Here is a 21,171-nt window from a genome sequence, read left to right as displayed (position 1 = left end):
TATCACACTATTGTATGGTGGCCTATTTATTAAGAGTCTACTATTTTGCTATTAAAATAGCGCCTGGAGGACAAGAGAAGGAATGGGAATCCATAGTTCTTAAAACCCACTCCAACTCAATCTGTATTCAAACTAAAGAAACTCAATACAAAATTCTTATGTGATAGTACAAATGTCCCTCCCTCTTACATACCATGTACCCTAACACAGCTGCGAAATGCTGGCAATGAAAGCCAAAGGAACTATGTTCCATATTTGGTGGGAATGTCCCCTGATACAACCCTTCTAGCACGATGTACATGCAATATCCCAATCTATCATATTCTCTTCTATCTCACCAGATCCAGCTTTCTGGCTTTTGAACCACTCCAACATCCAGCTCTCACAATTCAAGAACTCATTACTGAGACATTTAACTAACATGCTATCATACCTACACTATGGAGATCCACTACCACCCCACACGCAAAATGTGGTTTACAAGACTAGAACACTATATGATAATGGAAGAGGTCCTATTATCTGCTAAGGATAAGAAAGACAAATTTGAGGCTTTTTGGCTCCCTTGTTTGGAATATAAAATCTCAGTGGAATATAGATGACTACATGATTAAAGCAGTGGAAACCTAACTGAATATAAAATACTCCTCACCAGGTCATGCAGAGGTGGGGGAACTCATTTATCTATGCCATGTAATTTCCACCCCTCCCCTACCCCCACTAGGTAACGAGATAGGGCCAGTTCAGGTTCCACTTCGTTCCCCCTCACTTAAACCCCTGCTCTTCACACATTATATATGTTATTTAGTATTATTTCCCTCCTCCCAGTAAGTGGTGTTCCTTCCCTTTTCTTCTTATTCCTGCTGTATCTCTCTCTTTCTCTTTCCTCTCCCTCTTTCTCTTCCTATCCGTTTATGTTTACTTTTAAAAATGTTCATATACGCAAAGCTATCATACATATGACCAAGTTTACCCAATGTGAATTTTTAGGGATGTTATTCCTTATCTTCACCCCCAATTTATGATAAGAACCACATACCCTCCCAAAATTTTTTTTTTCATATGGAACTATTTAAAAAAATAACGTCTGGAACAATTCTTTATTTTCCATTTACAGTATAATACTGACAAATCTGGTGATGTTTTACAGAGCAAGATTTTATACAGCCCAGTTTGATATTTTTTAATCAAATTTACATTATTTGCTATAATACAAATCCAAAATACAGTACATGCATTTTGCAATTGTGTTATATCACTAGTATAAGAAGATATTAAAACACTAGTAATTGAAGTTAGTTTTGGAAACAAAATAAAAACCAAGAGAGAAAACTATGGCTCATTTAAGGGCTCACTTACTAATAATGTTTTTGTAAGCAATAAATCCAATCATACCCCTGTTTTATACTAGGCTAGTATGCTGCTCTGTCAGGGTATAATAGGACTAGGTGCAGAGACCTTTGGATGAGTAAGTTGATTTTTGTCCATTAAGAGTTATTTGCATATTGATCAATACTTTTTTCTCAGGCAACAATCACAATTATTTCTCTGCCTGACAAATCTAACAGGACAATTTCCTGCATCCCTGGCCCTGCCATATAAATAGAATGAATTATTGCTTTAAAATGTAACCAAAGAATCAACATCTGAGGTTGGTGAAAATGTTAATGCAGCTTCATACTAGTCATTGCTGAAGAAAATAATCACATACCGAAATAATTTATATCAATATTTTATTTTTTTTATATTTTAAAATCTGTACAAAATACAATCATATAAAAACAAGTAGCATTAAACCATTTACCCATGAAAATATGGATATAATAATGCAATAACAGATTATTAAATCTAAACAGAGACTCTGCAAGAAAATATACATCACATTACAGTCATTGTCCGTTTTAACGTTTTACAGCACGGTAGGCTGAATCTTGTTTTATGGATGGTGTTCATGCAATTACCTTATTACACATTTGACCACAAATTTACTTTTCACCAGTGAAGTACAGTAGATTACATTTACTATTGCAATCCCATCTTTGTACTCAGGGGATATTCAGATATAGATGGTAATCAGTGACTAATTAACCAAAAGGCTGATTAGGTTGCAGCCAAGGGGCCCCTTGCAGGTGACAGCCAAGGATTAAAATTAAAGCCTAAATTTTTCCATGCTTGTCAGCTATCACCTGTCCTAATGTACTGTGGTTGTAGTGGTGGTGGTGGTGGGGGGGTAAAGTTCTAAAGGTGTGCAAGTTGACTATGCCAATGTAACCTACTGATGGAACCATTACTTTATGTACATTGTGCTTCAGTGCTAGCTGGTCAGCCTAAAGCCAAAGTCTTCTTCACACGCCACAAGCATGAGATCCTACACGCCAGTTGTATAACCATTGTTACATGCACATGGGCAGTACAAATGGTGGTTCCCTGAGCACCCATAAAGTACAAACTTTTACAAAATTGCTCGTCTTATTCAACTTTAATGTTTGATAACTGAGAACCCAACTATCCATATACTGTGTGTGCTAAGTGTTAATAATTGTTGATTCCATCTTATTACAAGAGTTCTAAACACTAAACTTTAAATGTTGGGGGAAATTTACTAAAGGAAATTTGTAAAAAATAGGTCTATTTGTATCCAGAAATACGCTTATTTTTGACATTTACTATCCCGAAAATACGGCAATTCGTATTGATAGCACATCAATACGAATACGAATTGCCATATTTTCGGGATAGTAAATGTCAAAAATAAGGGTATTTCTGGATACAAATTCACCTATTTTTACACCTATTTTTTACAAATTTCCTTTAGTAAATTTCCACCGTAGTGTCAACTTTTAATACTAATGTATTTATATTATATAGTAATGATAATAAAAACATCACGGTGTGGTTTGAATATATTTCTGGAACTTGTTTCCGAATGCTAAATGCTGTGCATGTAAATCACATAAACTAGAATAGTTATATGGTGCAAACATGAAAGAAATAAGGTGCTAAAATGTGCATGTCATCTTGCATAACATTAAGGTATTCTTTATACTGGGCATAAAAGCAGCCTACCCAATCAAAATACAACACTTCAAATAGGATTCAAATGAATCACTACTCATTAAAAGGTGAATTGTTTGGCAATAGGATTGTTACTACAGCATTTTAATCTAATTGCAGTTGCATCCAAATTGTTAGTGATGACCAATTCTGCCCAGCTCCAAATGTATATCTGAGATGATGTTCAATCAGACAAAAATAGGATATTTATAGTCTGTTTAGACACAGTGATTGTAATAAAATGATTAAGTTGACATGTTTGGGTAAAAGAGAATATGATTAATTATCTTCTTATATGCAGAGTTGATTGTCTCCAGACAATGTTCTTTAGTTTGTAGATTTCTCCATTGGCATCCACTGAAGCAAGCAAGGGTAATTTTTTTTGCAATTACATTTGTAGACGGAGACAATCAGCTGTGGTTCCTATTAAAGATAAAAAGTATTTTTTTTTTAGTCCTTCATTTATTGTACTGTGATATTATATGCTCATTATAATATACCCTCTGTGCAGTTCTTTTCAGGGTACATGCTTTGATGGCAGATACGTCACCCAGAAAAGGCAAGAAAAGATTTGATGCTAGTGTGTAATTGTTCGCATGTCATTTACACCATGGCACAGCTGTGTATATGGAGGTCTTAGCTGTCAGCAAACACTGTCGGCTTATGCAGAACAGGAACAGAAATATTTTCATTTAAAAAGCTTATATGAAAAATTGCTTTATAAACCAAAGCACAATGGTATATTGCATGAACATAAAAAAAAAAACAAATTGAAATCCCAATTTAATAAAAAAGTGGCTGTCAGCTGCCTGTACAGGGATTCCGCAGATCTAAGACACCAGAGGGGTGTCACCAGACCTACTGCAAGCACTTGCAAAATCATTTGATGGTCAGCGAATGGCTGTTTATGCTAAACATTTGCGGGTAAATTGGCAAGCGAGGGGGGCGGCCATTCATGGGGGCGGCAAGTTTAGCAGATTTGCGGTTCAACCAGAATGAGGGCCTATATTGTAGCACAATAAAATATCTAGGAGATGCATGTTTGATGGTTTTTCTATCTGTCTTTACTAAATACCCCCCCCCCCCCCTGCTGCTGAGTCCCGTTGCTACCATGCAAGGGGATGTGTAATGAAGACACTTCCCCTCGCATGCCGCCACTGCCAGCGAAATCGTTCAATGGTCACCGACCATCAAGTGATTTCTCCTGGCTTCACAAATAATAATGCATGCCGGGAGGAAGACAAGGTGCATGGCTGTCGCCATGTTAGCCCTGGCACACCGGGCACTCTCACACACACACACATACCATGGGAATGCCCAATGCTTTCACGGGGACGCCCATGAAACACTAGGCATTCCCATGGATGACCCCGCCATGGCTGACCCCACCGCCGTCTGCCCCCAGGCCGCCCCATGAAACACTAGGCATTCCCATGGATGACCCCGCCATGGCTGACCCCACCGCTGTCTGCCCCCAAGCCGCCCCGATCCCTGCGAATGGCTTGGCTACTATACAAATTGCCGAAGCTGTTTGCAAAGGGGACCTGCACAAGCACATCCAACCATCGTACATTTGCCCCGTTCCGAGGGGATTAGAATCACCCCTTTTATATCTCTCCAAAGCTTAGTAAATAGTCTCAGATACTAATGCTAACAGGTAACAATAATAATCAGGCAATATATAAGTTATAACTGCTGTCATACATTGTTACGTACAGGAAATATACTTTAATGACCCATAAAACACATGCATTATTAATCAGATAATGGAGATTCCACTGTATATTTTAAAATGTATTTTCCACATGCACACATCTGACAAAAATATCTATCCCGCCACAGACCTACCTCCCAGCAGCCATGTTGATGCTCACAGAAGGCACAGCGACTTGCTCACAGTGAAAAAAGTTTTTTAGCCACCAGCATTTTTCAACCATATCAGGCAACCCTGCAAAATGATAACAAGCCAGATCAGCATAATACATTTTCTACATGAATACATTTGCTATCATCTTTCCATGGCTATTTTCTAGCAATGAGGACGGAAAGCACGGTAGTCATAAACAATTGCTTGGTAGATGTACTTAATATTTATTTGATATTTTATAAGTGTACTACATTATAACCCATCAATGTCCAGTGATATTAATGATATGTCCATATCATTATCTTATAGTAAATAACTTACTTTATTGTCTTGTATTGACTTATTTGTTGTACCAGTCTGAGTTGCTTATACTGTATATTTTGCCTTGAATTTGACACAATGGCCATTATTCTGGTTCACCTTCAAAGGCAAATTCCTTCTCAAATGGACAAAACCATCTGCACTGCAGGGGAGCAGATGTAACATATGCAAAGAGAATTAGATCTGGGTGAGTTATTTTGTTCATGTGCAGGGTAAATACTGACTGCTTTGTTTTTATACTGCAAAATAGATCTCACTTTGAAGTAAAACCCCACCCAAATCTAATTCTCTCTGCACATGTTACATCTGCCCCCCCCCCCTGCAGTGCACATGTGGTTTTGTCCATCTGAGAAAGAATTTACATTTGCAAGTGAACCAGAATAACCCCCTCTGTGCTGAATCCATAACACAACCGAATATAAAGAATACACTAGCTTTTTCTTGTATCTAACAATAAAGGTGCCCATACACGGTACAATTGCTGGGTGCGATGCGATGTACAGTACGCTCCCATCACATAGCTCATCGCACAGCTCTAAAAATATGTGCTGCACATACTTTTTGTACTAGATCTCATCTCATTGCATCTCATTGCATTGCAAAACCTATGTGATGCGATCTAGTCCAAATTGTATTCAATGATTGTAGTGTATGGGCAGCTTAACTCATCCCTGACTTATATGGAAATTTGGATGAAAAACACAGAATCTAAGAGAAATCTGAGAGAGAAAGAGATGTAGTTTCACTCACTGACAACAGATGGCAGTGTTTCGGAGACACACAATCAGACACTAGACATACAGTATATAGATGATATATCTAAAGGGCAAGAATTTAAACTATGATATATTTTATTTTATAGAAAAAGAAAACATTTCCACCTAGGTGGAAATATACAGGCGCTTATGGGATGGGTTGTTGTACTAGCTGCTCACACCCAAAAGGGGAGGTCAATCCCCAAATAAAGAAGAAAAGAAAAAAATGTATGGTGGAGCGCTATTCGATATTGAATTAATATTATATATTAGCAATGATCAATTGGGCATGATATAAAATATATTATTTATTTTATACTAGCATATATGCATATTAAACTAGCACTACTTTTCTTGTTTTAATATGCATATACTGTATGCTAGTATAAAATAAATAATATATTTTATGTGATGCCCAATTGATCATTGCTAATATATAATATTAATTCAATATCAAATAGCGCTCCACCATATATTTTTTTTCTTTTATAGTTTATTTTATAATCGCATTAAACACAAGCCATACAGTACCTAGGTATGATTTCTCCAGATCCATTCCAGAGTCTGAGCTACTGGAGCAGGTACTAGACTCTGAATTTAGCCTCGCTGCAAATAAAAGATATTAGCAATTATTGAAGGACATTTAAATAAAACAGAAGTTGTAGATTTATTCGGAGAAACTCTAAAAAACACATTAATCTTTTAGCTGCTTACCTCTGTAGAACTGATTTTTTGCTAACAGGCAACCAGCTGATGGAACAGATGCCATGGTGCCAATTCCAACAACACTAGTATCAGGAGCAGCACAAAACTCAGCTAAACTGTACCTAAGAGACAAAAAAAAAGAACGGAAACAATTATATTTAATTACAAAACAGCAAAGTCAGAGCAGACTGCACTTTTTCCAACAGAACAGTGACATTGCTGGGCCTGAGACTTGCACAGTACACAGATGGTTTTAGGACGGTTAAGACATAGGAAACATAAAAACGTAAAAGTCTTGCAAATTAGCTTAACGAAAACACATATTTAAGAAACAAAAGTAATTTGAAACATAAAGAAGCAGAAAACTTTTAAACAACACATACATTTATTTCTGAGTCTTTACAGTACTTTACCTTCTGTATAGGGTTCTCTGATGAGTTGTAAATGTGATTTATATTCCATAAGAGAAAATCTTCTCCGCATACAACAATCTGCACTTTATATTCTAAATGTTTCTGTCTGTTCAAGCTACTTGCTCTCGTATGGGAAGACGGAAAGCTTGTTGCTCTTTGAGTCTTTCTTGGGGACTGTTTATATAGAGTGCTTGCAGCATTATGGGCAATGAAATCTGAGCTCATATAAAGTTTGCCAAATAGTAGGAGGGTTTTAAGGACACTGTGTCTCGCTGATAGTTCACACTGACATCTGCTATAAAGAGAGAGAACAGAACAAGATTATTTCAAAAGAGAACAGTTTCTGCGCTAGGACAAGATAACAGTCTGAAAACAAATATATTTCTATTGGAAAAGTCTGAGAGATCTGTTTGTCATTTTCAAGTACAGTACTAAGGGCTTATTCACACACGTACATGACTCCAAACATCCGGGTTTCTAATTTAGGACACACGTCTAAGCTGCACCTGGAAAGGGGCATGGCTTTACAGGACTGTTGCTGCTGCATACCTCCAAACTGTCCCGATGTAATAAGTGGAGACTGTCCTGCTGTCCCTCGCATGGGTCGCAATGTCCCGTGGGAGGAGGGAAGTTGGGGGGAGCCAGAGATCACTGCACGGCATCTCTTCTGGGAGGGAGGGAGAGAGGGAGCCGGGAGCTGCTAGGGCAGCACTGGATTAGCCCCCAAAGTGATGGGAATGGGGGCCGCAGCTCTAGGCCACAACCCTACGCCCGATGCCTTGCCTACCCACCTGGTTCCGATTTAAAACAGACAAAAGTTGGGAGGTATGCTGCTATTAGCCGCTCTTTCCTTTTTGTTATTATGAAGGCATACCCAGAGCTCTGTGATCTGCTTGCTATGCCGCCAGTGCCTCTGCCTCCCTTGAATAGATGCTATGCACATGCGCACAACATTTGTTCACATCTGCTCAGCTATGCAGAACGGCGAGTGACAAGGTGTCTGCCAACTGCAACTTTTTTATTGAGGTGATAACTAAGCTACATCCCACTACACGCCGCACTACATCACTATGCTACATCCCCCTACACTCTGGACTACACTATGCTACATCCCTTTACATTCTGGACTACATTATACTACATTCCCCTACACTCTGCACTATACTACACCAAATTCCCCTTCACACTGCACTACATCACTGCGTTACATACCTCTACACTCCGTACTACATTACTACGCTACATCTCCCTACACTTTTCACTACACTACATACCCCTACACGGCATACTACATTACTATGTTACATCTCTACACTTACATTCTGAACTACACTATGCTACATCCCCCTATACTCTGCACTATACTACGCTACATCCCCTTACATGCCGTACTACTTACTATCCTTCATACCTTCTACATGCCACGCTACAATTACTATGCTACATCTCCCTACAGTTTGCACTACACTACACTGCATCCCCCTACACGCCGTACTACACTACTATGCTACATCTCCCTACACTTTGTACTACACTGCATGACATCCCCTACACACCCATAATACATTACTACGTTACATCTCCCTACACTTTGCACTATGCTACATCCCCCTACATGCCATACTACATTACAACACTACATCCCCTACACTTTGTACTACACCACGCTACATCCCCCTACACGCCGTACTACATTACTATGCTACATGCCCCTGTGTGCCCCACTACGGGACTACTTCAGACCTTATTGCAGGAACAAATGTGTTCTCAAAATCAGTAAAACCATGTGCACTGTAAGTGGGGCAAATGTAACATGTTCCCAAGAAAACGCTGGGCATTCCCATGGACATTCGGCAGTGCGGCGGATGACGGGGGGGAAAGCTGACATCACCGGATGTCAGCTGCCTGCCCTCTTCCTGTACAGGGCACAGGCAAAACTAAGGCATCTGAGCGTGTCCTAGTTTTGAGTGTATGTACCAAATCATTTGATGGTTGGCGACCAACGAATGATTTGGTCCCCACACCCAAGGCTGCAAATGGATGTTTATGCAAAACATCAATTCGCAGCTGTGCTGGGAACATGGCGAGCAGGGAGGGGCGGACGGCTGAACGAGCAGCGGGCGGCATTAAAATCGCACGCAGCACTGTGAAATTTGCAGCGCTGCATGTGAACCAGAATAAGGTCCTTAGTTTGAACACACCCCACCCAAATGTAATTCTCTCTGCACATGTTACATCCGACCCACCTGCAGTGCACATGGTTTTGCCTATGTTGAGAACAAATTTGTCCTTAATCAGGTCTGTTAGGCTGGCCCTGTGCGTTTGCACATGACCGATGTTTTGTGTTTGAGCATGCGCATAGTGTGCGATCATGTGCAAACACCCAACCTTGCGAACACTGGGGGGGGGGGGCAGCAGGGCGGGCCATTAGCATATGGGAACGCCCAGCATTTCATGGGCGTTCCCATGAGAACGCTGGGCTAATGAGTCCAGGAACTGGTTCACTTGCAAAGATGCAAATTTGCATCCGAGTGAATGAACACGAATAACCCCTAGGTCTGAATTGGGTCCACTGTAGTAGGAGGGAACAATGAAACACTGTGACTGCTCACAGTCTAAGAGAATTGTCTATTTTAGGCATTAAGGTTTATGTCAACAGGTTGTTGAACATTTTGACAAAAATGAATCCAGAATAAAATCCAGGACAGGATCAACTAAAAGTATTTGTGAAACTGACTTATTATTTGGTAACTGAAATTGAAAATCCTGTTTCAGAAAACACAGCTTCACACTAAAACCTCTTTTATACTGACTGCCTAAAGCTACGCAATGTTTATAAGTCCCCTGCAACTTTATCCAAAGCTATTATGACATGTATTTAACTTCCAACAAAGGCTAGCATAACATGCACTTAAACAAGTAGTAAACTGTTATACTGTAAACACCTGACAGAACAATATCATTGTCTATATAGCCAACTTTGCTTAAGTAGAAGTTTTTGTCTTTTGACTCTGTGATCAGCATTCACATTTCTCTCCAATAATCACTAAAATAATTATTTTATCCCACATTTACGACTGCAATGTGAATGCACAAGCACTTTCTCCCACAAATGAATTTCACTCATTTATATGGGGTCACAGAGCCAAATGATTATGCAGGAGGTTTGTGAAAGGACAAAGAAGCACGGTTATAAAATCTTTTAATGTTGAATAGCTGAGTAACAAAATTTTATATAGTAGAAAAGCTGAGTAATAAAACTTCCTGCACATTAATATGATATACTGAACTGGCAGCTGGCGAGTCAATTGTCTTTTCCAATACTATAAATCTAAAGCGGACCATACACTTTAAGATGATCTGTCCAATGATCCAGCTAGTTGGTTCAGGTGGTTTGAATACCAATCTGGTAATATGTGTGAGCAAATGACAATGGGACTGATTCAGACCTGAGCGCTGCTGTGCGAATTAGCAGTGTTTTGCGTTTACCCTACAAATAGTTAGCCACCACCCTGCCAGAGTTGCTAATCTCACCCAAGCGATCAAATTTATGCCAGGAAGATGCACCATACAGAATATTAGAAGATTGTTTTGTCACTTGCAAATGGGAAAAGGGGCTGAGTCAGGGGCGGCGGTGGTGTCTCTGGACGCCGCCAAAGCGTTTGACTCAGTGGAGTGGGGATATTTATGGAAAGTACTAGATAAATTTTCCTTTGGCCCCAGCTTTATAAGATGGGTAAAACTGTTGTACTCTGCTCCAATGGCTCATATAACTGTTAATGGATATACCACTGAGCCCTTCTCTCTGGGGAGAGGTACACGACAGGGGTGCCCTCTATCTCCCACTCTATTTGCATTGGCGATTGAACCTTTGGCTAGCTATATCCATAAATCCCTTAAAGTTGAGGGTCTCCCGATAGGTGAAATCTCAAACACTATAGCATTGAATGCGGATGATATGCTCTTATTCCTACGAGATGTAAAGACCTCATTGCCCGCTATTCTACGGATAGTTAACTCCTTTGGAGTATATTCAGGCTTGTGTATAAACTGGTCTAAATCGAGCATTCTCCCAATTTCAGGTAATATTCCGCTCAAAACAGACCCCTCCTGTCCCCTACAGTGGACATTAAGATTTAAATATTTGGGTGTTTGGATTACCCCTAACTCTAAAGATTTTGTTCCCCAAAACATAGATCCTGTAACACAGGAGTTTAAATCTAAAATACACACTTGGAGCAAGTTACCACTAACAGTTTCTGGTCGAATTAACTTAATTAAGATGGTGATACAGCCTAAATATCTGTATTTATTACAACATTCGCCTATATACATTCCTAAAAAAGTGTTTACAGCAATTGATGGTGTCATTTCCTCTTTTATCTGGGGGGGCGGAACTCCAAGAGTAGCCATACGAGCATTGGTTAAATCCAAGGACGAGGGGGGGGTTAGGTCTTTCAAATCTACACGCTTATTATATAGCAGCCCGACTCCTACATATTTCTAATTGGTTAAAGGGAAGGGACACATCAACCTTTTTGGGCTTTTTTGCAAAATGGGAAAAATATGACCATACTCCCATACAATTCCTTCTATCCGGAATATTGGTTTCCTTACTTCCTCCTCTTCTTAAACAAGCTGTGTTGGTATGGCGAATGACGCATAAGGTTTACGAATGGGAAGATATAGAGGAGGATTCATCATTGTGGCATAACCCTTTATTTAAGGAATTTAGGGTCTTATCTCAAGATATCTTTTGGATTAAAGCTGGAGTGTGTGCGGTACAGCAGCTGTTTAGACAGGGAATTTTTAAAACATTTGACCAAATGAAAACTGAATTTGATATTTCCAACAAAGCGTTGTAAAGATACTTGCAGCTGCGTAGTGCCGCACACACCCAGTTTGGGAAGGACCCTATTTATATATTGATATCTCCGGTAAAAACCTTTCTCAGGTCACTGAGATTTAGGGGACAAATATCCAGAATTTATGGAGAATTAAATAATCAAATTAATGTACAACTATTTGAACAGCTTAAAAGTAAGTGGGAGATAAATATAGGGGACCTCTCCATTGAACAGTGGACACAAATATTGAGCTCTACGAAATATACCACCCCATGTGTTCGATATCAGCAGGTACACTTCTATGTTACACATAGGGTTTATCATACTCCTATATCCAGGGGCAGGCTGGCAACTTTTAGTCTGGGGGGCAAGTCCGGGACACTGGCCCATAAGTATCAGCGCATCGTTAAATGGTGTTTTTTTCATTGAAAAAAAGATGTATTAATAAAAATCTTTGGGGGGGGGGGGGGAGGGGGGTATGGTCACATTAAACTAGGGGAGGGGTTACATGGAAATATGGGGGTAGCCACATTATGCCACACTCCATCATGCCCCTTACACATTATGCCACACACTGTAATGCTCATTACACATTATGCCACACACTGTAATGCCCAATACACATTATGCCACACATCAGAATATCCATTACACATCATGCCAAACACCCCAATGCCCATTACTCATTATGCCACATACCCCAATTCCCAGGAGGAGATGTGCACCTGGGTATGAGCAGGATGAGATGGGATGCTGGGTATGAGCAGGATGAGATGGGATGCTGGGTATGAGCAGGAGGAGATGGGGGGCTGGGTATGGGCAGGAGATAGGAGGCTGGGTATGGGTAGCAGATGGGAGGCTGGGAATGGGCAGGAGATAGCAGGGTGGGTATGGGCAGGAGATAGGAGGGTGGGTATGGGCAGGAGATAGGAGGCTGGGTATGGGCAGCAGATGGGAGGCTGGGAATGGGCAGGAGATAGGAGGCTGGGTATGGGCAGGAGATAGGAGGCTGGGTATGGGCAGCAGATGGGAGGCTGGGAATGGGCATGAGATAGGAGGCTGTGTATGGGCAGGAGATGGGAGGCTGGGTATGAGCAGGAGGAGATGGGAGGCTGAGTATGGGCAGGAGGAGATGGGAGGCTGGGTATGGGCAGGAGGAGATGGACAGCTGGGTATGAGCAGGACAGGAGGGTAGGGGGTTGGGAAGGGGCAGGGTAGGAGAAGATGGACAGCTGGGTATGAGCAGGAGGATATGGGAGGCTGGGTATGGGCAGGAGATGGGAGGCTAGGTATGGGCAGGAGATGGGAGGCTGGGTATGGGCAGGAGATGGGTAGGGGAGTTGGGAAGTGGCAGGGTAGGAGGAGGTGGTCAGCTGGGTATAAGCAGGATGATAAAGGATGTTGGGTATAAGCAGGAGGGTATGAGCAGATGAGATGCTGGGTATGGTCAGGGGGTGGGCGGAATAATGGGTGGGACAGGCAGAGTGCCATCACAATCCCACCCCTATCCAACCAAAGCTTCCTACAACCAGTTACGTGGCGCCTGCACAGCACTGGGGAATCTGGATGCTAGTCGGAGCAGCAGCTGCTCTGTATCACAAAGGAGCAGGAGGTAGAGCACCATGCAGCGGCAGCATCTCGGCCATTTCAAATGGCGCCGACTCGTGAGCCAATCAGAGCTCACGGCCCAGCTTCTGTTACACAAGCTCTGATTGGTACAGGTCAGGAGCCGCACAGCAACTGGCCGAGAGCCGCCGGAGGGGGAGGGAACTGTGCTCCGCTGCCCTACTCCCCACTCAGCGAGTAGGTGGTGCGGGTAAAGAATATGGCAGGGGATGTCGGATTCCCTAACTTGCATCACTGGGCGGCCCGCAGCACTAATCAATAGAGCGGCCCGAGGGGCACATGGCACCCGGCCCAGCCCGCCTCTGCCTATATCTCTTTATAAGGCAAAATTGAGATCACACTCCCTCTGCCCAAAATGCGGTATCGAAGGAGCTGATTTCTGGCACATGCTGTGGACTTGTCCACCAATAAATGCTTTTTGGTTAAAAGTGTGGAGAGATATAGTACTTACTGAACCGACTCTTCCGATAGTGTCAGCCAGACTATGTTTATATGGGATTGATCTAGAAGAGACACATTCTCCAATAATATATCGATATGTTCTTTGTCTTACCACCTTGGCCAAGGTTTTGATAGCCAGAAAATGGTTGGCCCCTGAATCACCTAATATTTTCCATTGGAGAGCATTGGTCAATGAAGTATCTGGACACAAAATAATCATGTATAAGTGTAGAGGCACGTTTCAAAATTATTTTAAAAAGTGGGATAGGTGGAATGTATCGTTGATAGGAATAGATATACCCTCTGTTGATTTATAATATGAGAAAAATCCTAAAACCTTAGAAGATAGTAAGGGGGAAGAAAAAAGGTGGGAAATGTAAGTTAGATGAAGATAGTAGAATAAAGGACAACAATGGAATGATAATAAATAGAGCTAAAGCTAAAACTACTGTATGAACATTCAAATTGAAGGGAGGAATAAATATAAATAAATACATATATATATATATATATATATATATGTATATATATGGTAGAGATTGGACGATCGGCACTCCAGATAAATGGTGCAATGCCGCGGTGCCTTCCAAGAGGTAAGATAGCACAGAACACCCACCGTGTCTCCCCGCAGGGTGGTGAGATTAAGAGGCGGCACTCCACGGACTTGTGAAAAATAAGTTTTTAGTGGTACATCAAATAGAACAACGTTTCAAGACCACTCGGGGTCTTTTCATCAGGTCCAAAGAAGCAGATAAATCAGTGTACAGACAATAATCAAACAGTCTTACCATTAGTGAAGGTATAAGTAGCTGCCTGTGTAGTTAACGTCTGACTCACGCTTGGCGTGGACACCCCGCACTTCCGGGTTGTTCCGTCAGGTCTGGCACGCCCCATGGGGGAGTGGTGACGCCACGTCACTGTGTCCTCCCGTCAGAGCGATGAGCGGGTGAAGATTATTCTAGTGCACAAGATAAAACAAACTAAACAACAAAGTGCTGGCAAATTAAACAACACAACAAGGTGAATGTGCAAAAGAGCTAATTAAACTTATGTGAGTACTTGAGAGGCGCTTATATGTTGCGGGATATTTGTGCAAAAAAGCCGGTGTGTGTACCGGACTGTGTTATAGCAGATCACAACTAGTGAAAGAGAATGAACTAAATATATATATATGTGACAGAAAGTGAATCTGGGTAAAAATATTAAAAACAATATATATGATTGTATATAAAGGAAAAATTGAGAAGATAGAGCAAATAATGCATAAATGAATGAATGAATAAATATGCAGAATCTCGGGGAGATGTTATAGAGACACTATGCGTGCATACTGGCATACAATATCTTTATGCTCCATATACTGAAGACTATTAGAATAGGTTATATTGTCACATTATAGTGTTATTGAACACAAAAGAAGAAAATGACAGAACAATATATGGCGCTATGCTGCCCTGATGTTACAACTCACGTAAGTGTCACCAACACTTAAATTACCATACCAACAAGAATTTTTTGAAGCTGATATACAATTAGGCGCAGAAAGATACTTAGAAAACCTGTAGGATATAGTCCTCTTTTTGTTGAAGGTGTCCCTTTTCAGTTATATTGGAGTCTAGGCCGTTTATGTCCGTTGCCGTATATATGTTCGTGATGATCCCAAAAAAGATAAACAGAACAATAAAGGTTTTACAATGTGTACAATATGTGGTTCTAGAATTTCTTTCGAGCGGATGTGCAAGATATCGTATGCGTACCAAACTCACATTTGTCTACGCTGATGTGACGCTTATAAAGGTATCTTTTAGTGATGTTTGAAGCAGAGGATATTTTGCTTGAAGCAGAAGATATTTCCTCTTAAAGTGTACTCAAAATAAAAGGAAAAGAAAGTGCGACATGTGTAGATTTGACATGTACCAAATGTGAAGTTTATATGTGAGGAGCTAAATTAGCGTACCTCACTCACCAAATAGTGAAGAAAAATAAACATATAAAGGTTTCTTTTATTGAAAATATGGGCGTACCCCAACTCACGATGTTTAAGGTGTTGTTCAAACTCGTAAGGGTTTCTTTATCCTCTCAGCTTATCATATGGGAATCACCCAGTTTATCTCGAAGGAAAGTTTGATAAACCAAATATTAGAATTTACCAAGGTTATTATATAATTTTTTTATTGTATACCATTAGAAACAGCTGTATGGGGTGTGCGTACCCTAACTCACACTTGTGTGCTGGGCAGTCCACTCATAAAGGTTTCTTTGTTTCTCTGGAATATAGGATTTTCTTCCAACTACCGTTCACCGTATATCATCCAGGGTACATATAAAGAGAGAATGTATGCCCAATGTAGATGTTGTTTCTATCATACACAAAATATAAGATAGGCCAATAATTATTGGCGTACCTTACTCACCACTTTAGGTGGCATCACCAGGCCTGTAGCGGTTCCTTTAGAGTTTCCCAAGGATGGATACCAATCAACGTTTTTTTTAAAATACGTGAAAAAACTTTAATCCAATGTAGAACAAAAAACCCAACAAGGGTTTAAAACACGTTAAAAACAAGTCCAAATGTAGACACCAGAATGGCGTAAAAATACAATTTAAAAACAAGACAAAATCCGATACATACATCCAGGGGGTGGTTGCTGTTAACTCCTCTCCAGTAGCATCAACGCGTTTCGGTCATGTACCTTTCTCAAGATGTGCTGGAGTGGAGTGAGAAGCCAATATTTATCTGATGAACAGCCAATCAGCAATTTGCAGGAAGTGATGTCAATTGATGTATTTATACGGTTTAAAATAATCTTTTTACAATGAAACCATAAATATAAAAACCATCTGAATAAATAAAATGATCCCACATCGATACCTAATGAAAATTACATACACAGCCATATATACAATCAAAGTGAACAGGTGCCAGAGTCCGTTGCCATGGGAACGTATTAAGCTTCCGTTTATAAATGTCCAATATGATGTCTCAAATACTTTTATAAACACATCTGGAGGTTCGGGGGGATAGCGCGATGTCAGCGCTTGTTCTTGATGGCCAGAAATTCTATGAATGCGGCAGATGGAGCGCAGTTTGTAGAAGGCTCCGTGTACCCGGAAGTGCGCGCTACAATGGTGACACGCACGCTACCGGAAGTTCTCCCTCCTGATAGGATGTGAGTGGAACGCATGTTGTAATGACGTATGCCTGTTTCCTCCGCTGTCAGCTTATACCAGGAAGTGGTATGTGGATGGAAAAGTGGCGCTGTGAACCGCAAAAAGCGGAAGTGTTGTGCTTTGGAAGACATGGGATTCATGTTATCACCATTGCAACGGACATCCACATCCTGAAAGATATAAAGCACAAGGTGTAATCCAAAACTATATAGCAGAATTACAGTTTATATATATTGCACTTTATCATCAACAATACATACAAATGACAGTATTTATGATTATAGAACAAGCGCTGACATCGCGCTATCCCCCCGAACCTCCAGATGTGTTTATAAAAGTATTTGAGACATCATATTGGACATTTATAAACGGAAGCTTAATACGTTCCCATGGCAACGGACTCTGGCACCTGTTCACTTTGATTGTATATATGGCTGTGTATGTAATTTTCATTAGGTATCGATGTGGGATCATTTTATTTATTCAGATGGTTTTTATATTTATGGTTTCATTGTAAAAAGATTATTTTAAACCGTATAAATACATCAATTGACATCACTTCCTGCAAATTGCTGATTGGCTGTTAATCAGATAAATATTGGCTTCTCACTCCACTCCAGCACATCTTGAGAAAGGTCCATGACCGAAACGCGTTGATGCTACTGGAGAGGAGTGAACAGCCACCACCCCCTGGATGTATGTATCGGATTTTGTCTTGTTTTTAAATTGTATTTTTACGCCATTCTGGTGTCTACATTTGGACTTGTTTTTAACGTGTTTTGAGCCCTTGTTGGGTTTTTTGTTCTACATTGGATTAAAGTTTTTTCACGTATTTTAAAAAAAACATTGATTGGTATCCATCCTTGGGAAACTCTAAAGGAACCGCTACAGGCCTGGTGATGCCACCTAAAGTGGTTAGTAAGGTACGCCAATAATTATTGGCCTATCTTATATTTTGTGTATGATAGAAACAACATCTACATTGGGCATACATTCTCTCTTTATATGTACCCTGGATGATATACGGTAGTTGGGAGAAAATCCTATATTCCAGAGAAACAAAGAAACCTTTATGAGTGGACTGCCCAGCACACAAGTGTGAGTTAGGGTACGCCCACCCCATACAGCTGTTTCTAATGGTATACAATAAAAAAAATTATATAATAACCTTGGTAAATTCTAATATTTGGTTTATCAAACTTTCCTTCGAGATAAACTGGGTGATTCCCATACAATAAGCTGAGAGGATAAAGAAACCCTTACGAGTTTGAACAACACCTTAAACATCGTGAGTTGAGGTACGCCCATATTTTCAATAAAAGAAACCTTTATATGTTTATTTTTCTTCACTATTTGGTGAGTGAGGTACGCTAATTTAGCTCCTCACATATAAACTTCACATTTGGTACATGTCAAATCTACACATGACGCACTTTCTTTTCCTTTTATTTTGAGTACACTTTAAGAGGAAATATCTTCTGCTTCAAACATCACTAAAAGATACCTTTATAAGCGTCACATCAGCGTAGACAAACGTGAGTTTGGTACGCATACGATATCTTGCACATCCGCTCGAAAGAAATTCTAGAACCACATATTGTACACATTGTAAAACCTTTATTGTTCTGTTTATCATTTTTGGGATCATCACGAACATATATACGGCAACGGACATAAACGGCCTAGACTCCAATATAACTGAAAAGGGACACCTTCAACAAAAAGAGGACTATATCCTACGGGTTTTCTAAGTATCTTTCTGCGCCTAATTGTATATCAGCTTCACAAATTTCTTGTTGACTTTATAGTGTTAGCCTGTGAACATTTTATGGGATAATTAGTTAAGAAGAGGCATGTGTTTCCATACTGTATATCCCCGAAGAGATAGTTCATGACTCCCATAGAGACCGGGGCACATATATTGTCCCGTCTTGGTGTTTGCGCTGCGAGTGTTACTATATGATGCTGGTGTGTTTAGTGTATCCAAACACCAAGACGGGACAATATATGTGCCCCGGTCTCTATGAGAGTCATGAACTATCTCTTCGGGGATATATGGAAACACATGCATCTTCTTAACTAATTATCCCATAAAATGTTCACAGGCTAACACTATAATGTGACAATATAACCTATTCTAATAGTCTTCAGTATATGGAGCATAAAGATATTGTATGCCAGTATGCACGCATAGTGTCTCTATAACATCTCCCCGAGATTCTGCATATTTATTCATTCATTCATTTATGCATTATTTGCTCTATCTTCTCAATTTTTCCTTTATATACAATCATATACATTGTTTTTAATTTTTTTACCCAGATTCAATTTCTGTCACATATATATATTTAGTTCATTCTCTTTCACTAGATAACACAGTCCGGTACACACACCGGCTTTTTTGCACAAATATCCCGCAACATATAAGCGCCTCTCAAGTACTCACATAAGTTTAATTAGCTCTTTTGCACATTCACCTTGTTGTGTTGTTTAATTTGCCAGCACTTTGTTGTTTAGTTTGTTTTATCTTGTGCACTAGAATAATCTTCACCCGCTCATCGCTCTGACGGGAGGACACAGTGACGTGGCGTCACCACTCCCCCATGGGGCGTGCCAGACCTGACGGAACAACCCGGAAGTGCGGGGTGTCCACGCCAAGCGTGAGTCAGACGTTAACTACACAGGCAGCTACTTATACCTTCACTAATGGTAAGACTGTTTGATTATTGTCTGTACACTGATTTATCTGCTTCTTTGGACCTGATGAAAAGACCCCGAGTGGTCTTGAAACGTTGTTCTATTTGATGTACCACTAAAAACTTTTTTTGCACAAGTCCGTGGAGTGCCGCCTCTTAATCTCACCACCCTGCGGGGAGACACGGTGGGTGTTCTGTGCTATATTACCTCTTGGAAGGCACCGCGGCATTGCACCATTTATCTGGAGTTCCGATCGTCCAATCTCTACCATATATATACATATATATATATATATATATGTATTTATTTATATTTATTCCTCCCTTCAATTTGAATGTTCATACAGTAGTTTTAGCTTTAGCTCTATTTATTATAATTCCATTGTTGTCCTTTATTCTACTATCTTCATCTAACTTACATTTCCCACCTTTTTTCTTCCCCCTTACTATCTTCTAAGGTTTTAGGATTTTTCTCATATTATAAATCAACAGAGGGTATATCTATTCCTATCAACGATACATTCCACCTATCCCACTTTTTTAAATAATTTTGAAACGTGCCTCTACACTTATACAAGGGGTGTCCACGCCAAGCGTGAGTCAGACGTTAACTGCACAGGCAGCTACTTATACCTTCACTAATGGTAAGACTGTTTGATTATTGTCTGTACACTGATTTATCTGCTTCTTTGGACCTGATGAAAAGACCCCGAGTGGTCTTGAAACGTTGTCCTATTTGATGTACCACTAAAAACTTATTTTTCACAAGTCCGTGGAGTGCCGCCTCTTAATCTCACCACCCTGCGGGGAGACACGGTGGGTGTTCTGTGCTATGTATATATATGTATATATCCAAACCAATAGTGTTATATAGCGCCCTATACGATTATCAGGATACTTCCTGTCTTTCCTTTATAATACCATAATCATTAAAAACAATTTCCAATATAAAACATGTATTTAAAACATTTAAAACAAATATCTCAAAACAGATCTTGAGGTAGGTTTTTCTAATACAGGTGTGTTCTTTGGATTATGGATCACAATGGTTGTCAATGGTTACCCAACGCGTTTCGTCTCTTTATGAGACTTCATCAGGGGTGAACAGTTTTATATTAGATCTTTATAGGTCTTCTATCACAAAAACTTTTTTGTTATTTTGTAGTAGTAATATAAGGTCCAATTACAGGCTCAAGCTTTTTGCTGTAATAGATAATGGAGTGTAATCCTGATTCTTTCTATTGTGTAAGAGAGATCACTAGGCAATGGGCAGTT

At 40.2% G+C, this 21,171-nt stretch overlaps 1 protein-coding gene across 1 annotated transcript; it reads right to left on the bottom strand.

The window, feature by feature from the left end:
- Positions 1-1,716: 1,716 nt before the first annotated feature.
- PPDPFL (pancreatic progenitor cell differentiation and proliferation factor like) lies at positions 1,717-7,318 on the bottom strand. The gene is made up of 5 exons (XM_083187411.1): positions 7,116-7,318; positions 6,712-6,824; positions 6,529-6,603; positions 4,903-5,002; positions 1,717-3,477 (listed from the first exon to the last, which is right to left on the bottom strand). Exons 2-5 carry the CDS (start codon positions 6,764-6,766, stop codon positions 3,465-3,467), a joined length of 243 nt encoding a protein of 80 aa, XP_083043537.1. The 5' UTR covers positions 6,767-6,824; positions 7,116-7,318; the 3' UTR covers positions 1,717-3,464.
- Positions 7,319-21,171: the final 13,853 nt, after the last annotated feature.

This window comes from Crinia signifera, chromosome 5, assembly GCF_055691185.1.
Source record: "Crinia signifera chromosome 5, ASM5569118v1, whole genome shotgun sequence".
NCBI classification, from domain to species: domain Eukaryota; kingdom Metazoa; phylum Chordata; class Amphibia; order Anura; family Myobatrachidae; genus Crinia; species Crinia signifera.
This window is presented reverse-complemented; position numbering and strand designations above follow the sequence as displayed.

What these genes read in the sequence shown, in the direction of transcription:
- PPDPFL (XM_083187411.1), bottom strand. Translation starts at nt 6,766, where the DNA reads ATGGCATCTGTTCCATCAGCTGGTTGCCTGTTAGCAAAAAATCAGTTC. An exon ending in AAAAAATCAGTTCTACAGAG is followed by an intron (nt 6,604 to 6,711) that starts GTAAGCAGCTAA and finishes TTTTATTTGCAG; the next exon opens with CGAGGCTAAATTCAGAGTCT. An exon ending in TCTGGAGAAATCATACCTAG is followed by an intron (nt 5,003 to 6,528) that starts GTACTGTATGGC and finishes ATCATTTTGCAG; the next exon opens with GGTTGCCTGATATGGTTGAA.